Raw genomic sequence first — 20,767 nt, forward strand, 5'->3', positions numbered from 1 at the left:
TCAGGTTTAGAAATATATTCCAGTGCAGTTTTGTTATCTTGTGGTGTAACTGTTAAACATGTGTAACTGTCAGTGGCTCTGATGTGGAGGTGGCATGTGGATGTATATGAAAATTATACGCTGCATTTGTCTTTCTATGCTGCTGTGAACTGTCAGAAAGCTGCAGTGATCTATTAGTTGTGTATAAACTCTGAGGCCACATTTCACCTTTAGTTTCACCTTTATGGGAACTGTGCAGTTAAAAGAGACTTTCCTGTAATATTTGAGAGAAACTCATGATGTTGTTTGTTTACTGAGTTCGTCCTGGAGAGATGAGGGAAAACTGCCGCCAAAAATAACACATATTTCCTCCATTATCTGTCTGAAACAGATCAATACAGCGTGCTTTCTGCTTTCAAAATCCACCGTTTCTCTCACTAAAACAGCCCCAGTTAATGCTGCAAAAGAATGAGTATAATGGAATGTTTGATTTATTTTTTATTAAAAAGCATCGCTGTATAAGCATGTGCAGCATGAACTGCTGTGCCCCTGCAAAACGATCCACACTGTATCATGGGGGTTGTGGTTGGAGGTGGGAAAATTCACTCCAGCCACTCACAACTCATCCATTTGTTCTCTGCCGGAGAGAGTGAGAGCAGAGCACGTGCAGCCGAGCAGCCACATCAACATTAGCTTTGCTGCACCCTTGTCTATGTGGGTGTATGAAAAACGGTGTGTGGGAGGAAGTAGGTAGGTGGGGGAGCGAGTATATAAGTGAGCCAGAAGTCAGGTACTGCCTCAAACTGTTGATGGTAAATCAGTCATTCAGCTGTTGAAGGTAAGCTCGCCACTTCCTCTGCCAGGCAGTTGCTCTCACTTTTCCTGCTCAACACTTTGTATTAGCCTTAAATTCTTCCATCTGTGCTCAGGGCCTCGTTGCTCTTTCGCTGATCTCTCTCTCTCTCTCTGTGTAATCTATGTTTTCAACTTGTCCTCCGGAAGTCTTTGTTTGACAGCAGCACACCCACCCAGCCAGCCTTTCTCCTTCCCTCACTCTCCTCCTCTCTGCCTCACCACTTTCAGAGTGCATCTTCTCTCTCATTTGCATTTCTTCCGCTTCCTCGTGACAAGAAACACTTCATGTCAAAGGGCTGTGAGAGAAGATCAGATTGGAGAGAAGGAACACACACAGCCTGGATGGCAGCACAGTGTAGAATGAGCAGGTACTCAGAGGATGGGATGTTCGCTGTAGAAGGCTTTCTAAGCTGGATAATTGTCACTGATTGGAGCGCGCAGCAACACGGTAGGTGACTTCTGCTCGCTTGTTTTCTGCAGGTTTTTTTTCCCCCTTAACTGTTGCGCTTGAGTTTTGGCCTAGTTATGAGCGATGTGCTGTGGTCTCTCTCAGTGTTATTCTTACCTACACTGTGTGTTGATATACACGGCCAGATATTTCCTCTTTTCAAACTTTCCTTCCATAAAGTCAGAACTTCAGTTAACAGAGCAGACAGGATGGAACAAGAAATGTAATTCCTCAAAACAAACCAGAACCATGTCGAAAGTCTTTCTTTTTTATTGTGATTATTTATTATTTACAGAAGCAGAAGCTCTTATTTCCAGTGAAGTGGGACTTCTGTTTGAAGCGATTTCACCCAAGACAGACATTTTATACAGATATGTGAGCGCTTGTAGAATAAAACATCCCTGCTGTTTTATTTCTACCCAGAGTGGCAGCATGAGTAACAATATGACATATTTACATAGCTGTAAGGAAGTGAAAGCGCATTACTGTAAGAGCGTAGATCCAAGTCCAATCATGTTGTAAAAATGAAATACATTCACACGGTGCTCCTCGTGAACTCACGCCGAATGTGATCAGAAGCAAACTTTCCTCAGTTCACAGCACAAAAAGTCTCCAACGTGGGCGTGCTCATGCTGCACAACCAACAAAAGAGTGTGCTGCATGCCAACTGTACCTCTGTGGGTGAATTATGCAAAATCACCATACATGTAGAAGAAGCATCGCAGCAACAGGAAATGAAATTTGCTCCCCCTATTATGCAGCTATTTGTGTTTTCATGTAGGTTGCTACACACACTTTGATAAGATTACATGGCAGTCTGTCAGGAGACAAAGCCTCCACACGGTACATGTGAACATGAATTCAGTTTTACATCAATTCAGTTCAGCTTTATTTATATAGCAGCCAATCATAGCACATGCTCTCTCTGGGAACTTTGTATAGAAAGGTCAAGACCTTCTATTTTTATAAAGAGAAACCCATTAGAGCAAGCACTTGGTCATCGGCCTTGACTGGTTGGTCAATAGAACAGCATACCATGTAATTGGTCCAGACTGGTGACAAAGGCAACAGCTAATGTCAGCAGACACATTTTATTTTAGGGAGATAAAAGCTCCTGATGTACTGTACGACTGTCTGATCTCACTCCCTCTCCTGATGTGACTCACTCTCCTACATCATTCCCAGCTCCTCTCTGCTGTATGTACACATTTCTCTCCATGCTTTTGTCTCACATTTCCACTGCCTGCACACAGAACATATCTTAAGAGTTGGATTCCTGCACCACCTGCCCTTGAAATAAACCAGCAGATGCCTGTGCTCTCTCTGCGCTCTGTATCCATGGGTATTATTGCTCATCACAACAATGAAATCACTCAGATGGAGATGTGCGTTCTATTTTGGAAGCAGAGAATAGATGCAAAAACACATCTCCCTGAATTTTATCACCATGCAAGATCCAGAATGGATTAATTGCTTTATTAGCCATCTGTCCTGAAGGGTGCTGCCTGTTTGTCGTTAATAACTACTTTAGTGCATTGATGTGCTCATTCTCTCTGTTCCATTTACAAAATATTTTCTTCTTTGAAAGAGACGTAGAAACATTTAAACAGACAGATCTGCCCCTTTTGATGTGAGGCAAGGCAGAGGTCTAATGCAAACTGTTCTTATCTTACAGGTAATTAGAGACCTGGCACTGGTACATCACGACAGCAGCAGCAGCGTTACCATGGAGACTGGCAAGCCAGGATTGGCGAGCGCGCCGGTGCACATCAGCTCCGTCGCAGCGCAGGCAGAGAAAAGGATGGACATCCAGGCCCCTCTCACGGCTGTTTACATCCACACAGTGCCTGCTTTACCAGCGCAGCCTTACCCTCAGCCTCCTGCAGCTGCCCGGGAGCCAGCTACACTCCATCTGGCTATGCCGCCTCTCTACTCGAAGGAGACGCTTCCCTTTTTGACACTCCATATTGCTGGTGGGCTGCAATCTCAGCCGGGATTGAGTCTGGCAGCTGCTGTTCCTGCAGTCAGACCCAAGTCTGCAGGAAAGCATGTGTGTCCACACTGCGGAAGGGACTGCATGAAGCCCAGTGTGCTGGAGAAGCATCTCCGCTGCCACACTGGGGAGCGGCCTTATCCCTGCAACACTTGTGGAGTTTCTTTTAAGACTCAGAGCAACCTCTACAAACACAGACGTACTCAGGCTCACGCTCGCCTCTCGTCCGAGTCAGAGCAGAGCAGCCTGAGCAGCCTCGACAGCATGTCCAGCTCAAGAGAGACTTGTCCCTCCAGTTTGTCTTTGGATGAGTCGGGCAGCGTGGAGAAGGATGCTACACTAACTGCTGCTGAGAGCGCCAGTCCAGTTAGTGCTACAAGGACCTTCTCTGTAAGAACGCAAGGTTCTGTCAGCGAACACAATGAGCTGGTCCTCACAGGTCACAATACAAAACCAAATGAAAGTGAAAAGGCAGCAAAGGAAGAGGAAAAACAGAGGCTGGAAAAACCTCCTCTGACCGGTAGTCGACATCTTCCCCTCCAGAGACAAGAGGCCACTCTGTTCTCCAAGCAGTGGGAGAGTTCTGTGTCCAGAGGGAAATCCCAGAGTCATGAGAGCACAGACTCCGGCTTCAGCGAGAGCAGCGACCAATACCTGAGCCCCAGCAGCATTTTACCGGACCACAGCATGGATTCCCTCGCTGAGTCCACCAAGGAGCATCTTGAAGAACCCATCGGCACAGACGCACCTTCAGAAACAGGCCACGGTGGACAGGAGCCTAAAGACACTGTGAGGGAGCAGGAGACACTGGAGGAGCGCATATCGAAGCTGATTTCAGAGAATACAGCTGTTGTGGAGGACAAACAGCTGGAGAATGTCAGACCACGGAAGACAGTTCTGTCAAAGCAGGGCAGCATCGACCTCCCCATGCCGTACACGTACAAGGACTCCTTTCACTTTGACATGAGGATCAATCAGAGTCAGAGTTTCGGCTTACAAAGAAACAGAAAGCCAGAGTTGTACAGCTCTGTGCCCACTCAGCACTCCTCCGCCATGGAGCATGCTCCCTTAACCCGCAGCAACTCCCTCCCGTTCAGCGTGACCCTCCTGCAGCCTGAGAGGAGCAGCCCAAACTCCTCCTATCACAGCGATTATGTAACACTCGCCCGGAGGGGAAGCTCTGGCCAGATCAACCCAACAGGTTTCACGATGAAGCCTGTGAACCAGCACTCGTCCACCCACCGCCCACTAGTCCGGCAGACAGCCGTAGACTGCAACCACGCAACAGACGGTCTCTTCAGGAATTCATCTGTGGAGGAGGCGTGCACCAGCAGTCTCAGCTGCGATGGGGACGGCGGTGACATTTGTGGAGAGCCAAGCAACAGAAAGTTCCGGAGGAAGAAAGCGCAGAAGTTTGCCTACAACAAGTGGTACATGTACGGGGGAGGAACATTCAAAAAGCTCTACAATGCTGAGAAGAGTGGTGATAACAGTGTTATCAAAGGCAGGAAATGCTCGACAAACCCAGAGCACGAGGTGGTTCAAGGTCTACAGAAGAGGCTGTCAGTGGTTCAGAAGGAGACGTTAACAACAACTGGCTCAACAATCCACTTAACAAACACCAGTGCAGCAGTGGGCCACTCAGGCGGCCCTCCCAGTCTACCCCCCGTCCCCGCTGTGGACTGTAATCTACAAACCAGTCACCTTAATTCATCGTGCAGCTCTCTCAAGGCTCCACTTCGGAGGAATTTGTCTTTGTCAGTTCTACCATTACCTTCCATTGGATCACTGGTTAGTCACAAAACAGACGGTGCAAACAGACCAGAGGCTGGGAGGCTGATGAATGAAGAAAAACGTCCTGACTCTGCATCGCAGCTCTGCGCTGTCCATGTTCCCTCAGACAGGAAAAAGCAAAGAACTGATGACAAAATCCTTTTCCCTCTGGAGATGAATCCTGACCCAAACACACTGACTCATCCCCCTCCCTCTGTTTCTGGAAGCGTGTCTAAGCAGGATACCAATCTCACTTATATCCGCCTTCAAGAAAATCCAAAACACACTCAGCTCAAAGCAGCTCTTTTCCCACCATGCATAATCAATGCAAATGCACCGTCTGTTAGCACCTCTCCAGCCACTTCCATCCCCCCTGCTGCCAAGAACAGCTTCCTGCCCAAGTACCAGCTCAAGTTACCTAATGCTGCTGAACCTGATTCAAATCCTTCACTGCAGGTTGTAGATAACCTGACAAGAACTGATGGTGGCACTTTCACCTCTCCTCCCACTGAGCAGACCTCGCCCTCCATCACAACTTGTGAAAAGAGCTGTAGGGACACCATCACTTCACCAGTCATGCAAACTTGTGATACCAAGAAGACAAGGGCTTTAATTTCTCCACAAGACAAGCTAGCCCTGCCCTGCACAGTCACAGCTCTTTGTCAGTCACAGCTCAGTCAAACTTCAGCGCCTAGTTTAGCTGTAGTGCACAGGCAGTTTGCAGCAACCACAATAACCACAAGCTGCCTACAAGATTATCAGGCAGGATTATGCAGCACTTTGATACAGTCTTCAAAATCTGCAGTTCCTATGCAGTCACCCAAACCTGTTGCACCTGCAGTAGTGAACTATCCTACAACATCCACCGTAACCACAGCAAACAATCAGACATCTGCTCAAGATTGCCTTAGCCCTCCTTTGTCGCACACACATCAATCAGCAGCAGCAGACTCGTCAAACCCTGGAAGCAGAGCCCATGTCGGCCCAAACACGCCACTCGTACCGTGTCACGTGGTACCGTTTGACCCGGTGCAGCCGGCTGCTCAGAATGTGTTTCATGTCCAGACAGCAGACCTCCAGATCTGCCTCCAGATCATATCTGATGAGCAGCTGGCCCTCATTGAACCTCAGATTGAGCGACCATCAGGTTCACAGAGATGCGACACAGAAGCCACACAAGTTGTTCAGAATAAGGCTCAAAGCTTCGTCACTGTGGAAAGTAGCAACGAGAGAAGAGACCGCGAACAGCCAGCTCATGAAGGAGATGATAAAAGTGAGTCTTTGCCCCCAGTTAACCCAAAGAGAATAACATCTCCACTGTCTGGACAATCTGGAAAAGCAGAAACAGATCTTCAGCTCACTCAGGACAGTAGTTCCAGCCAGCCTGCAGCACCACCTGATTCTATTCCTCCTGAAACTCTGGACTCGTCGCTACACCCACAAAAACACGGTCATGTAAACACAGTCACAGAGACTCAGAACTCTGCGGGCGATGTTATGTCAACTGCCACTTCACTCAGAGGTGTAAAGTCAGGAAGGAGCCAAACTTTAGAGGAGCAACAGGCCCTTTCTCAGAATCGTGCTGAGGAGAAACTTTTGCCGGACAGGAAGGTCAGCCAAGGTGGAGCGGCCTCACAAACACTCTCCAGCCAACACAAGCTCAGCGTGAGCTCTCCTTCCACCAGCACAGTAAATCAAAATAGCATGAAAAGAGAAGCACCGAGCCAACACAAACTTAAAAATCAAGGAGCCTCGTGTAATGTAGGCACAACGAATGCCAAGCGTGAAACCTCGGCGTACAAAAGCAGCAGATTAGAAAGCGGAGAATCCCTCAGTCAGGCCGCCGGTGCTGCAGGCGCTGATAAACCGTCACTTTCTGTCAACAAATGCAAAACTTTAAGACGTTTGAACCCACAAGCATCAATCTACTGCAGCGATCAAGTGGAATCTACGTTATCTGACAATCTGACTTCATCCAAATGTTCGAACACGGGATGTGGCGTAGCAGGAAGTCCAGATGAGTCTGTCCCTTTAGTGGAAATCACCCCACGTGATTCACAGGATGTCATCAGTTCTGCCCCCTCAGACAGACGGTTTACATCAGTGTCTTCTACCATCCGGCTGGAAGAACCCAAAGACGCTCCAGCTGCAAGCATCCAGAGCCCAGCCGCAGGTAAATGACTATTTTAATTCCAGTCGTATATTAATGTGTGGCACGTTGAAGTGCAATTTGAGAGTTTGTCCTGGATTTGGCTCCACACTGCAGCACACTGGCTTTAAAATCAAACACTGACTCTCTGACCAAATGGTTCAGGGTGTTTACATCCATATGAAAAGTTAGAATCTTCCTCTTAACATACTGTGTAGGCCAGTTGGACTGGGTCACTCTTGTTGGTCATGCTGACAAACCTCAATCTCAGCAAATCTACAGACAGGGACCCATTTCCACCACAAGGTGGCAGCACATGATCACAGGTGTGCAGCATGGAGCCGTCCTCTGAAACGTTTTTTTGGTTTGTAGAATCAGCAAAACCCAGAGAATGTGTGTTTTTGGTCCTAACTGAGGAATTAAAGGACTTAACGGAATTTAAAGTGTAGGCATAAACATTTAACTGGTGCTTTGCTTAACAATCTCTGTGTGGCTAAATAACACAACCTGTCTAACAGTCCATATGGCTTTAATCGTGACTGTTATTTTCCTTCTTACTGGTGACATACGAGCTGCTCCAGGCTTCCACACAGAACTGTAGCGTCTTGTAGCATCTGAAGGTGTCATTTGATCTCCATCACAGCACAAATCAGGAACTTTTCCACTATTAAAATGAAAGGATTATGGAAAATAACAGAGATGCTGGGGGGGTGTGGAGGATAAACAGGACCGCTGTGACCTCCATGCACTGCCTCTTGGCTAAAGCGGCTGCTGTGCATCTGTTAAGCACAAATGCAATTTTCCTTCAGATTATTATTATTGCTGCCAGGGTAATTATTCTACAGTAGCGTTATTAAAGTCATTCATGGAGAACTTTAGACAGTAAGAGAGGAGGGGTGGTCCACGTGAGTTTTCTTAGTAATGTGTTCTTTAGGACTTTGCCAGACCAAAGAAATTCTTTATGAGCCCAGGCTGGTGTTTCTTCAAGAAAACTGCCCTCATGCTATTATATCTGATGCCATGTGTACATGTACTACAAGAATATGCATTCCCACTGGAAACTGTTTTTATTGCCCAGTGGTCAGTGCAGTGCTATTATCCTACTGGAACTACCAGCTATAGTTTCTGCATTAAAGGTTTTATACACATTTAATGGTTGTAATCATCCCCCTTCTTCATTCTGGTCATTTAAGGTCCACTTTTAATTCATTTTTTCATGTACTATCAGTGATTAGAGATGAAATCCACAGCCATGCAAAAAAGTTAAACTCAGGTTAATATGAAGCACCAACAGTCTTAGTTCAACAAATCAAATGGATATTTTCCAAAGTTTTTGTCTTTTTTTTAGTGTTGAATCCGTTCCATTGTTTTCACCACTTCAGCTAGAGGGACTTTAAAAAGACTTTTGAAAACACACACTTTGTCTAACTGTGACAACCAGAAGCCTTGTGTTTGCTCAGATCACACACATGCCTGGTGTTTCAGTGGTTGGGCCTTGGGCTACTGATTGGAAGGTTGGGGGTTAAAACAAACCAAGGTGCCACCGTTGGGCCGCTGAGCAAAGCCCTTAACCTCCAGGGGCACCTTAATGTGGTTGACCCCAACTTTCTGGGATCCATAGAGTGCATAATATAAGAAAACCTGTTGCAGCATTCAAACATGCACTGGACTGCTGTTTTCAGACAGACTTGGAAAACATGCTTATGAGTCACTGACTGACAAGCAGTGAAATGTGTGGACTTATAACCCTAAAGAAAGATATTTTTTATGTGCTTTTTATCTGTTTTTCTTCCCCCGAGGCCGAATGGAGGGAGCCGCCCAGGTGGGATGTGAAGCCCAGAAGGAGACACAGGAACATGCAGGGACTCCTGGGCGGCCGGATAGCGCCGCCTGGAGGCCGAAGCAGAGCCAAGAAGCCGGAGAGACACACCAGCAGCACTGGGAGGAGCAGAGTGGTGGTGGGGCGATGGGAGAGGAGACAGACGGGCAACTAAAGACGGCTAAAGTGTCAGCACAGTGGGACAAGGTAGAGTCTGACTGGAGACACTCAGTGTGACCACATGTGACAAAACCAGAGGTGATATGAATTAAATAACTGCTCACTGGATGCACATTTACAACACAGTTCCTAGACTGAAAAATGTGCTTAATTTGAGTTTTGATTGTCAGAATTTAAATGAAGCTGTCAGGGAGTCACGTTTTTAAAAGGCGAAGCTGATCTGAAATGAGTTTTCATACGAGTCAAAAATGTGACAGTAAATAACTTAAATGAGACTTCTGTCCTGTCATAAATGCAGCGTGGATAACGAGATGTCAGTTTAATGGATAATAAAGCAGTGCAATGATGTCAGTGACACCATTTCAGACATCCAAACCGCAACTGCAGGAGATTTTGATTAGTTTCATCATGTGTTCTATTAGTGGAAATGTGTTTTTAGATATGACTTGAACCTAATATGTCACAAATGTGTGTTACAGCACAACTCTAGCAGACAGAGCAAGCAACTCATCCATTTATCACCAATAATCACTTTCTGTGCTCTGACAGACTTGCAGCTTTACATTCGTACCAGTACATCCAGTTATACACAGTGGTAGAAAGTACATTTACTCAAGTACTTAAGTACAACTTAGAAGTCAGGTTTTCCATTTTGTGCTCCTTTATGTTTTTACTTAATTACAGAGAGAAACGTCCTTTTTCTCTGCTGCATTTATCAGACAACTGAAGCAACTTTTTAAGATCTGATTTTAAGCAGGAAAAACCTACAACAAGCTTCTAAAGTTCAAAACAAAACAACTTCATTATATTCTACTGTGGAGCTTTTCCCACTGGACATGCAAAAGGACAAATATGTGACAAAAACAAACAAGACTCATGACTGTAAATCTTTACAACAGAACTTAAATGATCTTAAATAGCGCTCTTATCCAAAGTGCTTTACAGTGTTTCTCATTCACACACATTCACACACCAGTGACAGAGCTCCATGCAAGCTGCTGCTGCCACTGGGAGCACCTTCGGGTTCAGTGTCTTGCCCGAGGACCACTTGGACTGTGGAGGGGCCGGGGATCAAACCGCCAACCTTGTGACTGGAGGACAACCCGCTGTACCACCTGAGCCACAGCCGGCCAACATGCTTTTCATCTTTTATAACATTTTTAATCCACGGTGGACTGATGCTTTCCAAACCACAGTTAGAACACAAACAATACAAGAACAGCAAAAACACAAACAAACAATAAAGAATGTACAGGATTCCTTCTGAATTCATTTTACTGGTTTAATTACTCAGCAGAAGTTTTCCACAGCTCTGTCACATTCTTCTTATTTGTGGATCATGTGGCAGCAGGTTTAAGGCACAAACGTTTGTGTCATCATGCAGTAGTTTAGAGTTTTTCACCCAGAAAAACGATCCAGCCGAGCCAAAGAAAACCTCGTTCTTCTTTTCTCGTGAAGTATTCGCGGCGTGATAAATGTGTGACCCTCCAGGATGTGTCACAAGACAGCAGTACGAGAACAAGAAAAAGGTTTCAGACAACCTGACAAATGCACGTAACACAAACAGCTTCAGAGCCACACACGGTGGCAGCGAGGTGATGAGGATTAGTGAGTCTTCTGCTGACATTTACATACCAGGACCAGGCAGCTGACACCAATTACACTCACAGATGTCTGTTTTTATTCCAGAATTTCAGACTTTGAGGTTTTTGGTAAATAGCTGAAGAGCAGGGCTTGAAGCTACTGAACGTTGTGTCAATGTTCTCCATGATTGTTTTGTTGTTATTCATACCTTTGTGGTATTTGAGCAATGCAGGAAGCTAATGAGGAGATTCAGTGGAGAAAGGACGATGTATTATCATGAAGATGGTAAAATTCCTCCTCATATTCTTCTTTTATTAACAGGGAGAAGACAGAAAGGTCAAAGCAGATTCCTGTAAGAACTCCTGGCTATCCGAGCAGCATCTTCAGCATCTTTCCCAGACGCACTCAGGAATGTCTGAATACCCTCCACGGAGCCCTCAGCAAGCTCCGAGCTCGTCAAATAACCTCCATTTATCCGCCAGCAGCATTCAGGCGAACCTTTTCAATTCGCCACAGCCTCCAGTGGAAATGAACCACTTCTACGTCTCGCAGCAGAGCTGGGAGGACGGCGGCGGCATCCACAACCAACAGACACAGGTTCAGCTGTCGGAGAAAGATTTTTCAAGAACTGAACCTTATCTTCAACAATCTCTAACATTCTCGCACCAGGAACAAAACAGCACCATTCAGCAAGGAAACAGTGCTGCAGGTACCAACAGCACAGCAGGAAGCTTTAGCAGTAAGTCAGGAGATCACAAAGACCCAAACCTCTCGTCTGATGTCGGATTATTATCCTCCACACACTGCAGCCAAGCATCTCAAGTCTGTAGAGCTGCTGCTGGATTTATGGGCGAAATGTCAAAGAACAACCAGAATGCCGGGTCTCCATCGAGGCCTTTTGCTTACCCAGAACCTGAGGAGAAGCAGGACAGTATAGATAAGCCACTCAGTGACTACACAAGTCACAGCAGCAACTCTGGGAGACCTGACTTTACCAACAAATACCAGTCCATCTTCTTGACTGGATCGCTTCCTGGCTACCAGCCTGAGTGTCTAAGCGGCGGCGTGAGGCCCGTGCAGAGCTGCCAGGACTACACAGAAGACACCAGCAGCAGTGACGACGAAGGGAAACTCATAATTGAGCTTTAAGCGAGAGCTGAACGTACAACGTGTGCTATCTGAGATGTTTTTGCTGTAGATATATGTTTTGCAGAGGCACAGCTGCTCTGGAGGTAGAAATGATATCACTGGTGGACGGAGCCCATTTAACTCAAAATATACATAAAGTGGAAAAGAAAATGATTGAAATATTAAAACATTAAAAACAAACTAATGCTGCATTCCTGTTCAATTGTTCAAAGCGTAATTATAAACAGAAAGAAACTGCCACTTGTCTGACTGTCAGCCAGGAATTCCAGTAATGTCATCTCCCACATGGCAAAACCACACGCACTGGCAGCTACATCCAAATAAACCCAGATTAAGACAGATCAGGCTTCTTAAGAGTAATGAACTACAACGCTCTGGTTGTTAACAAACCACTACACGTATGCAACATGATAAAAACTGCTCGTTTGGGCCCACTTTCCATGTGGCTGGCGTGACTGCGCAGCTCGTAATGGGGATAGTCATCAGAGATGGATGTGTGAACACTTGCAGGTTGGAATAAGTCACCGTTCCTCCTTCATTCTCTTTCTGCTGACACCGTCACACATGCAGGGACTTGCAACACCACAACAAGCTCTTATCTGTTAGCCGCCGGTGTGCTAGTTTGACATCCTCTTCTGTTTCACCTCACGTCTTCACTTCACAAACACCAAAGTGCTTCTGCTATATGATCTGACATGATGTCTAAATCATGTAAATTGGAATAAATAAAGTTTTTCCCACCATTTTCTAAACTCACAGTTGCACAATCAGCTCAATGCAAAACAGCTCTTGGGCTTTCATTTGTCAGTCTGAGCTGATGTCTGCTTTCCAAACTGCTCAACTTATTCCCACATTCTAGCCGCCTTCGTGCATAAATATATATTTGTGTTTTGGATTTGGATCAGGAGTCTCCATGTTCTCCCCGTGCAGCGTGGGTTCTCTCCGGGTTCTCCGGCTTCCTCCCACAGTCCAGAAACATGCTGAGGTTAATTGGTGATTGTAAATTGTCCGTAGGTGTGAATGTGAGTGTGCTTGGTTGTCTGTCTCTAAGTGTAGCCCTGTGATAGACTGGTTACCTGTCCAGGTGAACCTGCCTTCACCCTGAGTCAGCTGGGATAGACTCCGCCCCCCATGACCCTGGTGAGGATGAAGGTGTAGAGATGATGGATGGATGGATGGATGGTACATGACTGTTTTGCAAGCTTGGAACTTAAAAATAAAAATGAAAACAGACCATTAAATACGTAAGAAAAGTTGTTTTGTTTCTTTCATAACTGACAGACTTAAAAAGTCTGCATGTCAAACAACTTGCCCTCAGTCTGAAAAGTAATAATTAAATGCTGATTTAGACAAACTGTTTAGATTGCAAACATTATTCTATTTGGCTTGGGGTAGCATAATAATCTTGGAAATTGCATCAAATTTAATATTGCATGTATTTTTTAAACTCAAATTTCTGCCTTAGTTGATTTCAAACTAAAACTGACTTGATGAATTTTAAAGCTCACATTTCAAGTTCCCACCTATCTACTGAATGTTGGAGCAACTTGTTTATTTTAATATGTCAACTTAAAAACTCTTCATAATTCTGACAATAAAGTAAAGACCTAAAAACTCCTTTAAAAAAACAGAACTGCTGGTTGGAATGACTTCACTTCTATAAATAATCCACTGGAGCTCATGTTCATGCAGCCAATCATAAAAACACACTTTTAACTTTATCACAGCTGCTTGGACATCATGATACAAATAGCTGAACTAGATGTCTGGGAGTCATGTGTAATCTCTGGAAAAGCCAGCGTGACTGTTTATTATGTTAAAGTGTTGTAGCTTCACTTCACCGTCCCGTCCCTCCTGTTCTGCTCCAACACCCTAACCCTAACCCTAACCCCTAACCCTACCTAACCCTAACCCGCTGCTCTTTAACTCAACCAATGAGATTATTCCTGCTTCTGAAAAGGCAGCGCGACCTCCGTGCTGCTCACACGCACACACAGTTTCTGCTACAGTTTGTCGACCTTCCCACAATGACTCTCTCTCATAAATGGCAGCCTGTAACCTTCCCACACAACACCTGCTTGTGTGAATCATGAAGACATGCTGCCAGATAATCATTAAGTTAATCTCTGCTGCCAATCAGATCACCCAGGTGAAGCCGGCTTTGGCTGGAGGGGAATGACCCCCTTTCCTCGTCTGGCTTCACTAATGAGTCAGCAGCCGTGATAAGACACCACAAACAGGAAATGTGTGGACGCGTAGGACTGCTGTAGATAAACTCCCAGCTATAGCTCATGCTGTCACTCCTCAGTCCATTAGTGTCCATGAAAGCTTTGGGGCCTGACAGGTTGATGTAGTGTCAACGCATCTGCTCAGACCTGCTTCCTGTCTGATGAGCTGATAGTGACAACTAGAAAAGTAAAGGAGCTAAAACTTTGCTTGGTCAAGCTGCAAGCCGAGTTATTGTTGTGTTACCAACTGCTTTGTGTTCATTTTTCTAATTTTATATCTGCATACATGAGTAAACAGAGCAAAGGAAGGGATTCATCTCAGATTTATTGCACAGTGTTTTCTGTTTTCAATCAGTTTCATGAAAGAAGTCGATTAAACTTTGCCCAAAATCATCTTCTCAGTCTGACTGTGTCTGTTTTTCAGTTAGAATCCTAAAGTGGTTGTAACAACCCTGAACCGACACACACGCGACTCCTTTTTATTTAGATTTACACTTTTCGATTGCTGACACACAACTGTGACGACACCACAACACAGAAGAGATCTTACCTTGTTAAACTGTTTTGGTTGGGAGTGTGTGACATGTTCATGGACCACCAGGACTTCAGAGAGTCTTCCCGTGAGGCTGCTCATCGCTGCTCCAGCTTAGTTTCAAAAGCATCACACTGAAATGTTTTCCCAAAACTGTTCCAAATGAGTGAAACCTCTAACTCCCACTGGGTCTGCTTGTTTACACCTCGAGCACAACTTTAATATTTACTATTATAGAAGTAGAACACTTAGTTGTACAATCTGTCCTTCACTGTGGCATGATAGATGGATGATAATTCATCCACATCCCAGAGTCTCTGCAGTCAGAGTCTCTGCAGGGCAGCAAACTAAAAGTCCGTTTGAGAACCAAACTTGAGCCACAATCCAAAGACAAAAGACCCAGACTTTGGATTTGTTGGGCTTCTCTGGTCTTTGCCTTTCTATGTGAAGTGCTATGAGATGACGTATGTTGTAAAATAGAGCTTTATAAGCAAAATGAAGTTTTAATTTAATTTAATTCATGGCCTGTTAACAACTGGTGCAAAAATGTAGCAGCGAGAACGCTGACAAACCCTTCACACATGGAACAGGTTACTCCAGCAGCGGCTGAATTAAACTGTTCTCCTCTTCATTATTATTCATTACAAGCTCCCCCTTCCCGTCAAAAAGCTCTTAAAACTCACCGGTGAAGCCTTTATAATTGGTTTTAAAAGGCGCTATGGAATCAAACGTTCTTATTATTAGTATTATGAGTTAAAGTACATCCTGTCTTAAACACACCAGTAGCAGGATCTGCTCCATGCTGCTGGAAGGTGTCCAGTTGGACAGCATTACAAAGACACACATATGTCTCTGTCAGCGATGAACAGAGTGAAGACAGAGATCCACATTGTGTGTCAGGAATTACGTGGCGTTAACAGATGATGAAGGTACTATAGATAGAAGGGGTAATGTCATACTGTTGGTTTTTCCTAACTTTAGCTCAGCTTTGTTAGGAAACGGGCCATCTTTAGACCCAAAACTACCATCATGCTGAACATATATACCCCTGTGTGTTCTTGCTGAAATATTGTCCACAGACGGAGGTGGTGCTACGGTATGAACTCTGTTTTTATATTGAGCTCCTGTAGTGGACACATAAACCCTAAATGACTACGACCTCGCTGCACAGATGAACAGCCAAATACAACAAGCTGCTGTTGTGTCTTGTTTCCTCTGTGTGTGATCACTGCAGTGTGAGCTGGCTGACACTCACACTCTCTGACATGATATTTAATTTAATGTAATGAGAACTGTATTGATGTTATCTGATCCTGAATCTCTGGACATCAGTCCATCCACATTTTTCATGGTTGTGCGGGGCATTCCAAACGTTCTTCTCCAAAGCAGTGTTTTCCAGTTCCTTCTGAGGGATCTAAAGGCATTCCCAGGCCAGATGAGATATATAATCCCTCCAGCCAGCTCTGGGTCTTCCCAAAGGTCTCCTCCCAGATGGCCGGCCCGGAAAACCTCCAAACGTCGGCGCCTAAGAGGCGTCTGAAGAAGGCGCCTGAACTACCTGAGCTCAGTCCTTGTAACCAGGAACTGGATCTAATGAATGGAACTAATTTCCAGTGCTTATAATCATCAGGTCCTTCTTTTGTTCACTAGTCAGAGCTGAAGCCCACAGGTGAGAACTGGAATGAAGAGCAACTGGTGAGTCAAGAGTCTTTTCTTCTCTGCTGTAGACAAACGTAACTACATAATGATCACTTCAATTTCAAAGAAGACATGAACGTCTCAGAAGACGACTGACTCTTATACTGAATATATAATTTAATCAACAAAACTGTTTCAAGAAGGAGAATACTGATTAAACACCACGTCCACCTACATATATGAAGCCTTGTGTGATAGTTATGATGAGCTGTTGGCCACAGCAGCTAGATCAGCAGTGTAGTAATCATCGTAGCAATTTGATCCAAACTGAAGCATCCTGACAAACACAGAACACCATGGACCGTGGTACACACAGGTCAAGGTATAAGAACTGCACCTTTTAATAATTTTATAGAAAGTTAACAAATCTGTACCTTTTAATACATCTTCCAAAGTAATTGTCCAGTTTGTTTATGATCAAATATGTGCACAGCTGATGGCATTCCAGTCATCCCAAGCTGTACTTCATGCTAAGTGCTAATGTTGCATGCTAACATGCAAAACTAAGATGGTGAACAGAAGAAACATTAGAACTGCTGGACAGTCGTGTCACTGCAGAAATTTACAGGTTCGACATTCAGAGATTAAAATTTTGCAAAAAATGTCCGATTTTCCAACTTGATGCTCTGATGCTGCTCCATGTGGAAAAACAGAAGGAGGTGAACTTTATTTCTGAATGAACTGATGAATAAGCCGTTATATCTGTCATTTCTACTCCATTTTCTGATCTATGAGGTGAAGCTCTGTTATGGTAGAAAGCTGCCTGTCAGGGTAAACGATGGTTTGAGATCATTAAACGTCAACATTTCAGGTTAAATGTAGCTACGATGGAAAATAAACTATAGACTGGTTTCATGCTATTTAAAGAATAAGGACCACACTGCACACACATGAACCTGTTGTATTAATTGTAGTTTCCACTCTCATTGTGTGTTTGACTCCACAGGTACTTCTTCTTCTTCTTCTTTTTTTCCCATTGAGACTTGCACATAATTAAAACTCTTTAAATCTCTCTGCAACTCTGCACTCTCCAATATTTCCCTCTGTGGTGATAATTAATTTAATTGCTGCTCTTGAACTGCTTCAGATTAGAGCACCTATTTAAAACAGGAACACCAAACCTACCGCTGAGCTCAGTGGCGGGAGGATGTTGCTCTGGGGCTGTTTTGGTGCCGGTGGAGCTTGTGGTTTAAACAGAGTAAATGGAGTAATGAAGAAGGAAGATTACCTCCACATTCTTCAAGAAAAACTAAAATCATCAGCCAGACAGTTGGATCTTGGATGCAGTTGTTCCAACAAGACAATGACTCCAAACACACTTCAAAAACGGTAAAGTGGCTAATTAGGCTAGAATTAAGGTTTTAGACTGGTCTTCCTAAAGTCATAACTTAAATCTAACCTAATCAAGAACATGTGGACTGTGAAAAAGCCAACACATTGAAGTGTTCAGAGATACCACCAGAAGCTTGTAGACATCTATCAGAAGTGTGTGGCTGAGGTGAATCTAGCCAGATGACATTTAACCAAATCGTAGAATTGCTGTATGCAGAATTTTTGACCAGCAGATTTCGTCACCTTTCCAGAAGACCTGCAATTAATCTACTCAAAACCAAAATGCGTGAAGGTTTTTCATCACAAAGGTGAATGTTTCAGTCATTCTATCATAGACAAGAGTTGTACAAGTCTCTAGAAACTCAGGACTGCCGTGTATGTACACACTGTAACTAGATCTACTTTCAAAGTGCATCCGTTGTATGTTGTGGTTTAGCTAAACCAGCTAGTTATACTAATAATAATAATATATACCAACCTGTTTTGTTTGTTTGTTTTCAGATGACAGGCTGTTTATGTTGGTTCTGAATGTTCTTTTAATGTTCATATTCTAAACCTCAAACTTCGAGCAACTTAACTTTGTATACCACATGTTTTATAGCCTTATGCTAAATTACTGTACTAATTACACATTTTAGTTATACAGTGGGCTTCTTTTCTGGTCAGAGGACCTCCGACAGAAGAGACTGTCCTCCCACAAAAAACAACAACAACAACAACAACAACAACAACAACAACAACAACAACATCTCAACAACCCATTTGTGAGGGCAGACCGTTACGACGACATGCAGACATGTGAGCCAGCATCAGTGGTTTCAGCAAAAACCCCAAAACAATTTATTTCTGTTCAAGTGGCAGCGTCCTCTAGTGGCTGCAGTACTTATAGCAGGAGCAAAGCAGGGAGTCAGACTACACTGCTATCGAGGCATAAAGTCAGTGTAGGGAGGAGGTTGAGGTGAATGGATGGGTCAACAAAACCCCCAAAAGCTTCGCTGATTGTCTTCAGTGTCATGAAAAGATCCCATGTTTTATTTGATCCACTGAGAGGCATCGTCTATGTACTAAAGTCTGGTGAAGACATCTCTGTGTGCACCAGCACTATTACAAACATGTCAGAGAGCTACACCAGGTGATGTGCTTGAATATGACTTTTTCTAGTGATTAATTTTGCTGTTAATTAAACAAGTTTGAATTTAAACTCGTTAGCTAGTAACAGTTAAACAGCATCTGAAAAAAATCTTGAAGAGTTTGGGACTTTTAAATACATGCTCAGAACAACAGCTTGTGTTTCATAATGGTGCTGAAACATGCGACACTTTGCACAGAAATGTTGAACATTAGCTGACAAAAACAACTTTTTAAAACAAGTTTCTAAATATCCATTAAAACACAAATCCTTGCAGGTTGACGCCCACATGAGCTGAATGTGGTTCCACATCGCTCTGCTTAAGTGGCTCTAAGTTAGTTTATTCTAACACAGTTTTCATTCTCCAAACGCTGCCAAGCCACACTGGTTTCATGAGGTGTCGTCTGCACCTCGTTGGCTTGGAGCGTTATTAGTGCAGCTAGCAGGGGGCTGCAGACAAAGCCGGTGGCTGCAAAACATCTCAGACACAACATTGTACCAGCGTGGGACATTAATATGACTTTAGCAGGAGCAGTGCTTCATTGTTTAGTCGACTAAGTGCCTATTCTGATCATTTTTTACTAAACATTAATGGGAATGATAGTAAATTTGGAAACACCTCCACCAGAAAACACTACAAAACTGTTTTCAGAAACTACTTTTAAGAAAATTATTGCTGTTATGGAAAGTTGCCTCTAAATCATTTTTAAACAGTGTTTTTTGGGTTGCATGTAAAGCTACAGGGGGAAAATAACCAAGCTGTCCCATGAATTAGTTCCATTTACTGAAGCATCCTGCTCAGCCCAGGATGGAGGATTCTCTTAGACGACTCCAACTGGGATAAGTTTTAATTCAGAGATTTGTAGGTGTGCAGAAAGACGATCATGTTTACGTGGTTTGTTTGAACATGAACGATGAGGCATTCATTCAAACAGCTAGAAATGTAGAAAAAAAGACAGCATCGCGTAAGCTTCTCTGTTTCCTTCAGTGCGTTCTCTTTATGTGTGAAAGTTGTGTTTCAGTTCTGCCTTTTGTGTTTGTGTAGCTTGACCTCCTTCCAGGTTTGTATGGTGGCGGCACCTTTCTGCTGGCCGACACCCAGGTCACGCTCGTCATGTTACAAGCTATAAATGTCATCTTTATGTCTGAGCTGTAAAACTGAACATCTAGCGCATGTCTGTCTGTGCTCACATTTCTCTCATTTTGTTTGCAGGGAGTTTTGGTGAGCTTCTCCATGTCTGACTCCATGGTGCTGCTCAGAGGGCTCCTTCAGGTGGATTAGCTTCTAATCAGCCATCGCAGATCTTCTCCCACTGCTTGACTCTGTGGTGTTTTCATTATTAGTCTGTATCTGCCTGTCTTCATGGTGACTTTCTATTAAGAAAACAAGAATGAAAAGTCTCTGCTGATGTGCTGACAGAGTTTTCAGCATTCCTCAGCTTTACATGAAGCTTTTTTTCCTCCTTGTCCAGGACCTCAGCATGGAGCACACGAGTGGAGTCTGAGCTGCACTCATCATGAATTCTGTGACTTTTATTGCCTGAGCTGTGCAGCCCTGCAGCACATGTGTTTCAGCTCATACCTTACGCCACGTAACTCGGAAAACATGGAAACCGCTCTGGTTTTGCACAAGTATTTGCATTTGTTTAAAATGGGGTACATTATGGTCACATGATCTCACTTGGGAGCTCTCCGGGGTAAAAAATAATCTTCGGGGCCCCTCTGACCTCCCATTCCTTCTTCCAGCATCGAGTCCTGACACCCATATCTGCAGCTTCTGTACCGGTCCATACCGCCGCACATTGTCAGACTGATTCGAGAGCGGTTCGCCATTTTTCCTTCTCTGTGAACAGATTATATAAAGCACCAGTCAAGTTTGCACACATCCACTCAAACCTTGGTTTTACTTTATTTTCACT

At 44.2% G+C, this 20,767-nt stretch overlaps 1 protein-coding gene across 1 annotated transcript; it reads left to right on the forward strand.

The window, feature by feature from the left end:
- Nucleotides 1–1,048: 1,048 nt before the first annotated feature.
- Nucleotides 1,049–12,118, forward strand: znf831 (zinc finger protein 831). Its single transcript, XM_008284740.1, has 4 exons — nucleotides 1,049–1,282; nucleotides 2,958–7,221; nucleotides 8,997–9,223; nucleotides 11,102–12,118. The coding sequence occupies exons 2-4, from the start codon at nucleotides 3,009–3,011 to the stop codon at nucleotides 11,927–11,929; spliced, it is 5,268 nt and encodes a 1,755-aa protein (XP_008282962.1). The 5' UTR covers nucleotides 1,049–1,282; nucleotides 2,958–3,008; the 3' UTR covers nucleotides 11,930–12,118.
- The last annotated feature ends 8,649 nt before the right edge of the window (nucleotides 12,119–20,767 follow it).

Source organism: Stegastes partitus, unplaced genomic scaffold, assembly GCF_000690725.1.
Source record: "Stegastes partitus isolate 25-593 unplaced genomic scaffold, Stegastes_partitus-1.0.2 Scaffold370, whole genome shotgun sequence".
Classification (NCBI taxonomy): domain Eukaryota; kingdom Metazoa; phylum Chordata; class Actinopteri; family Pomacentridae; genus Stegastes; species Stegastes partitus.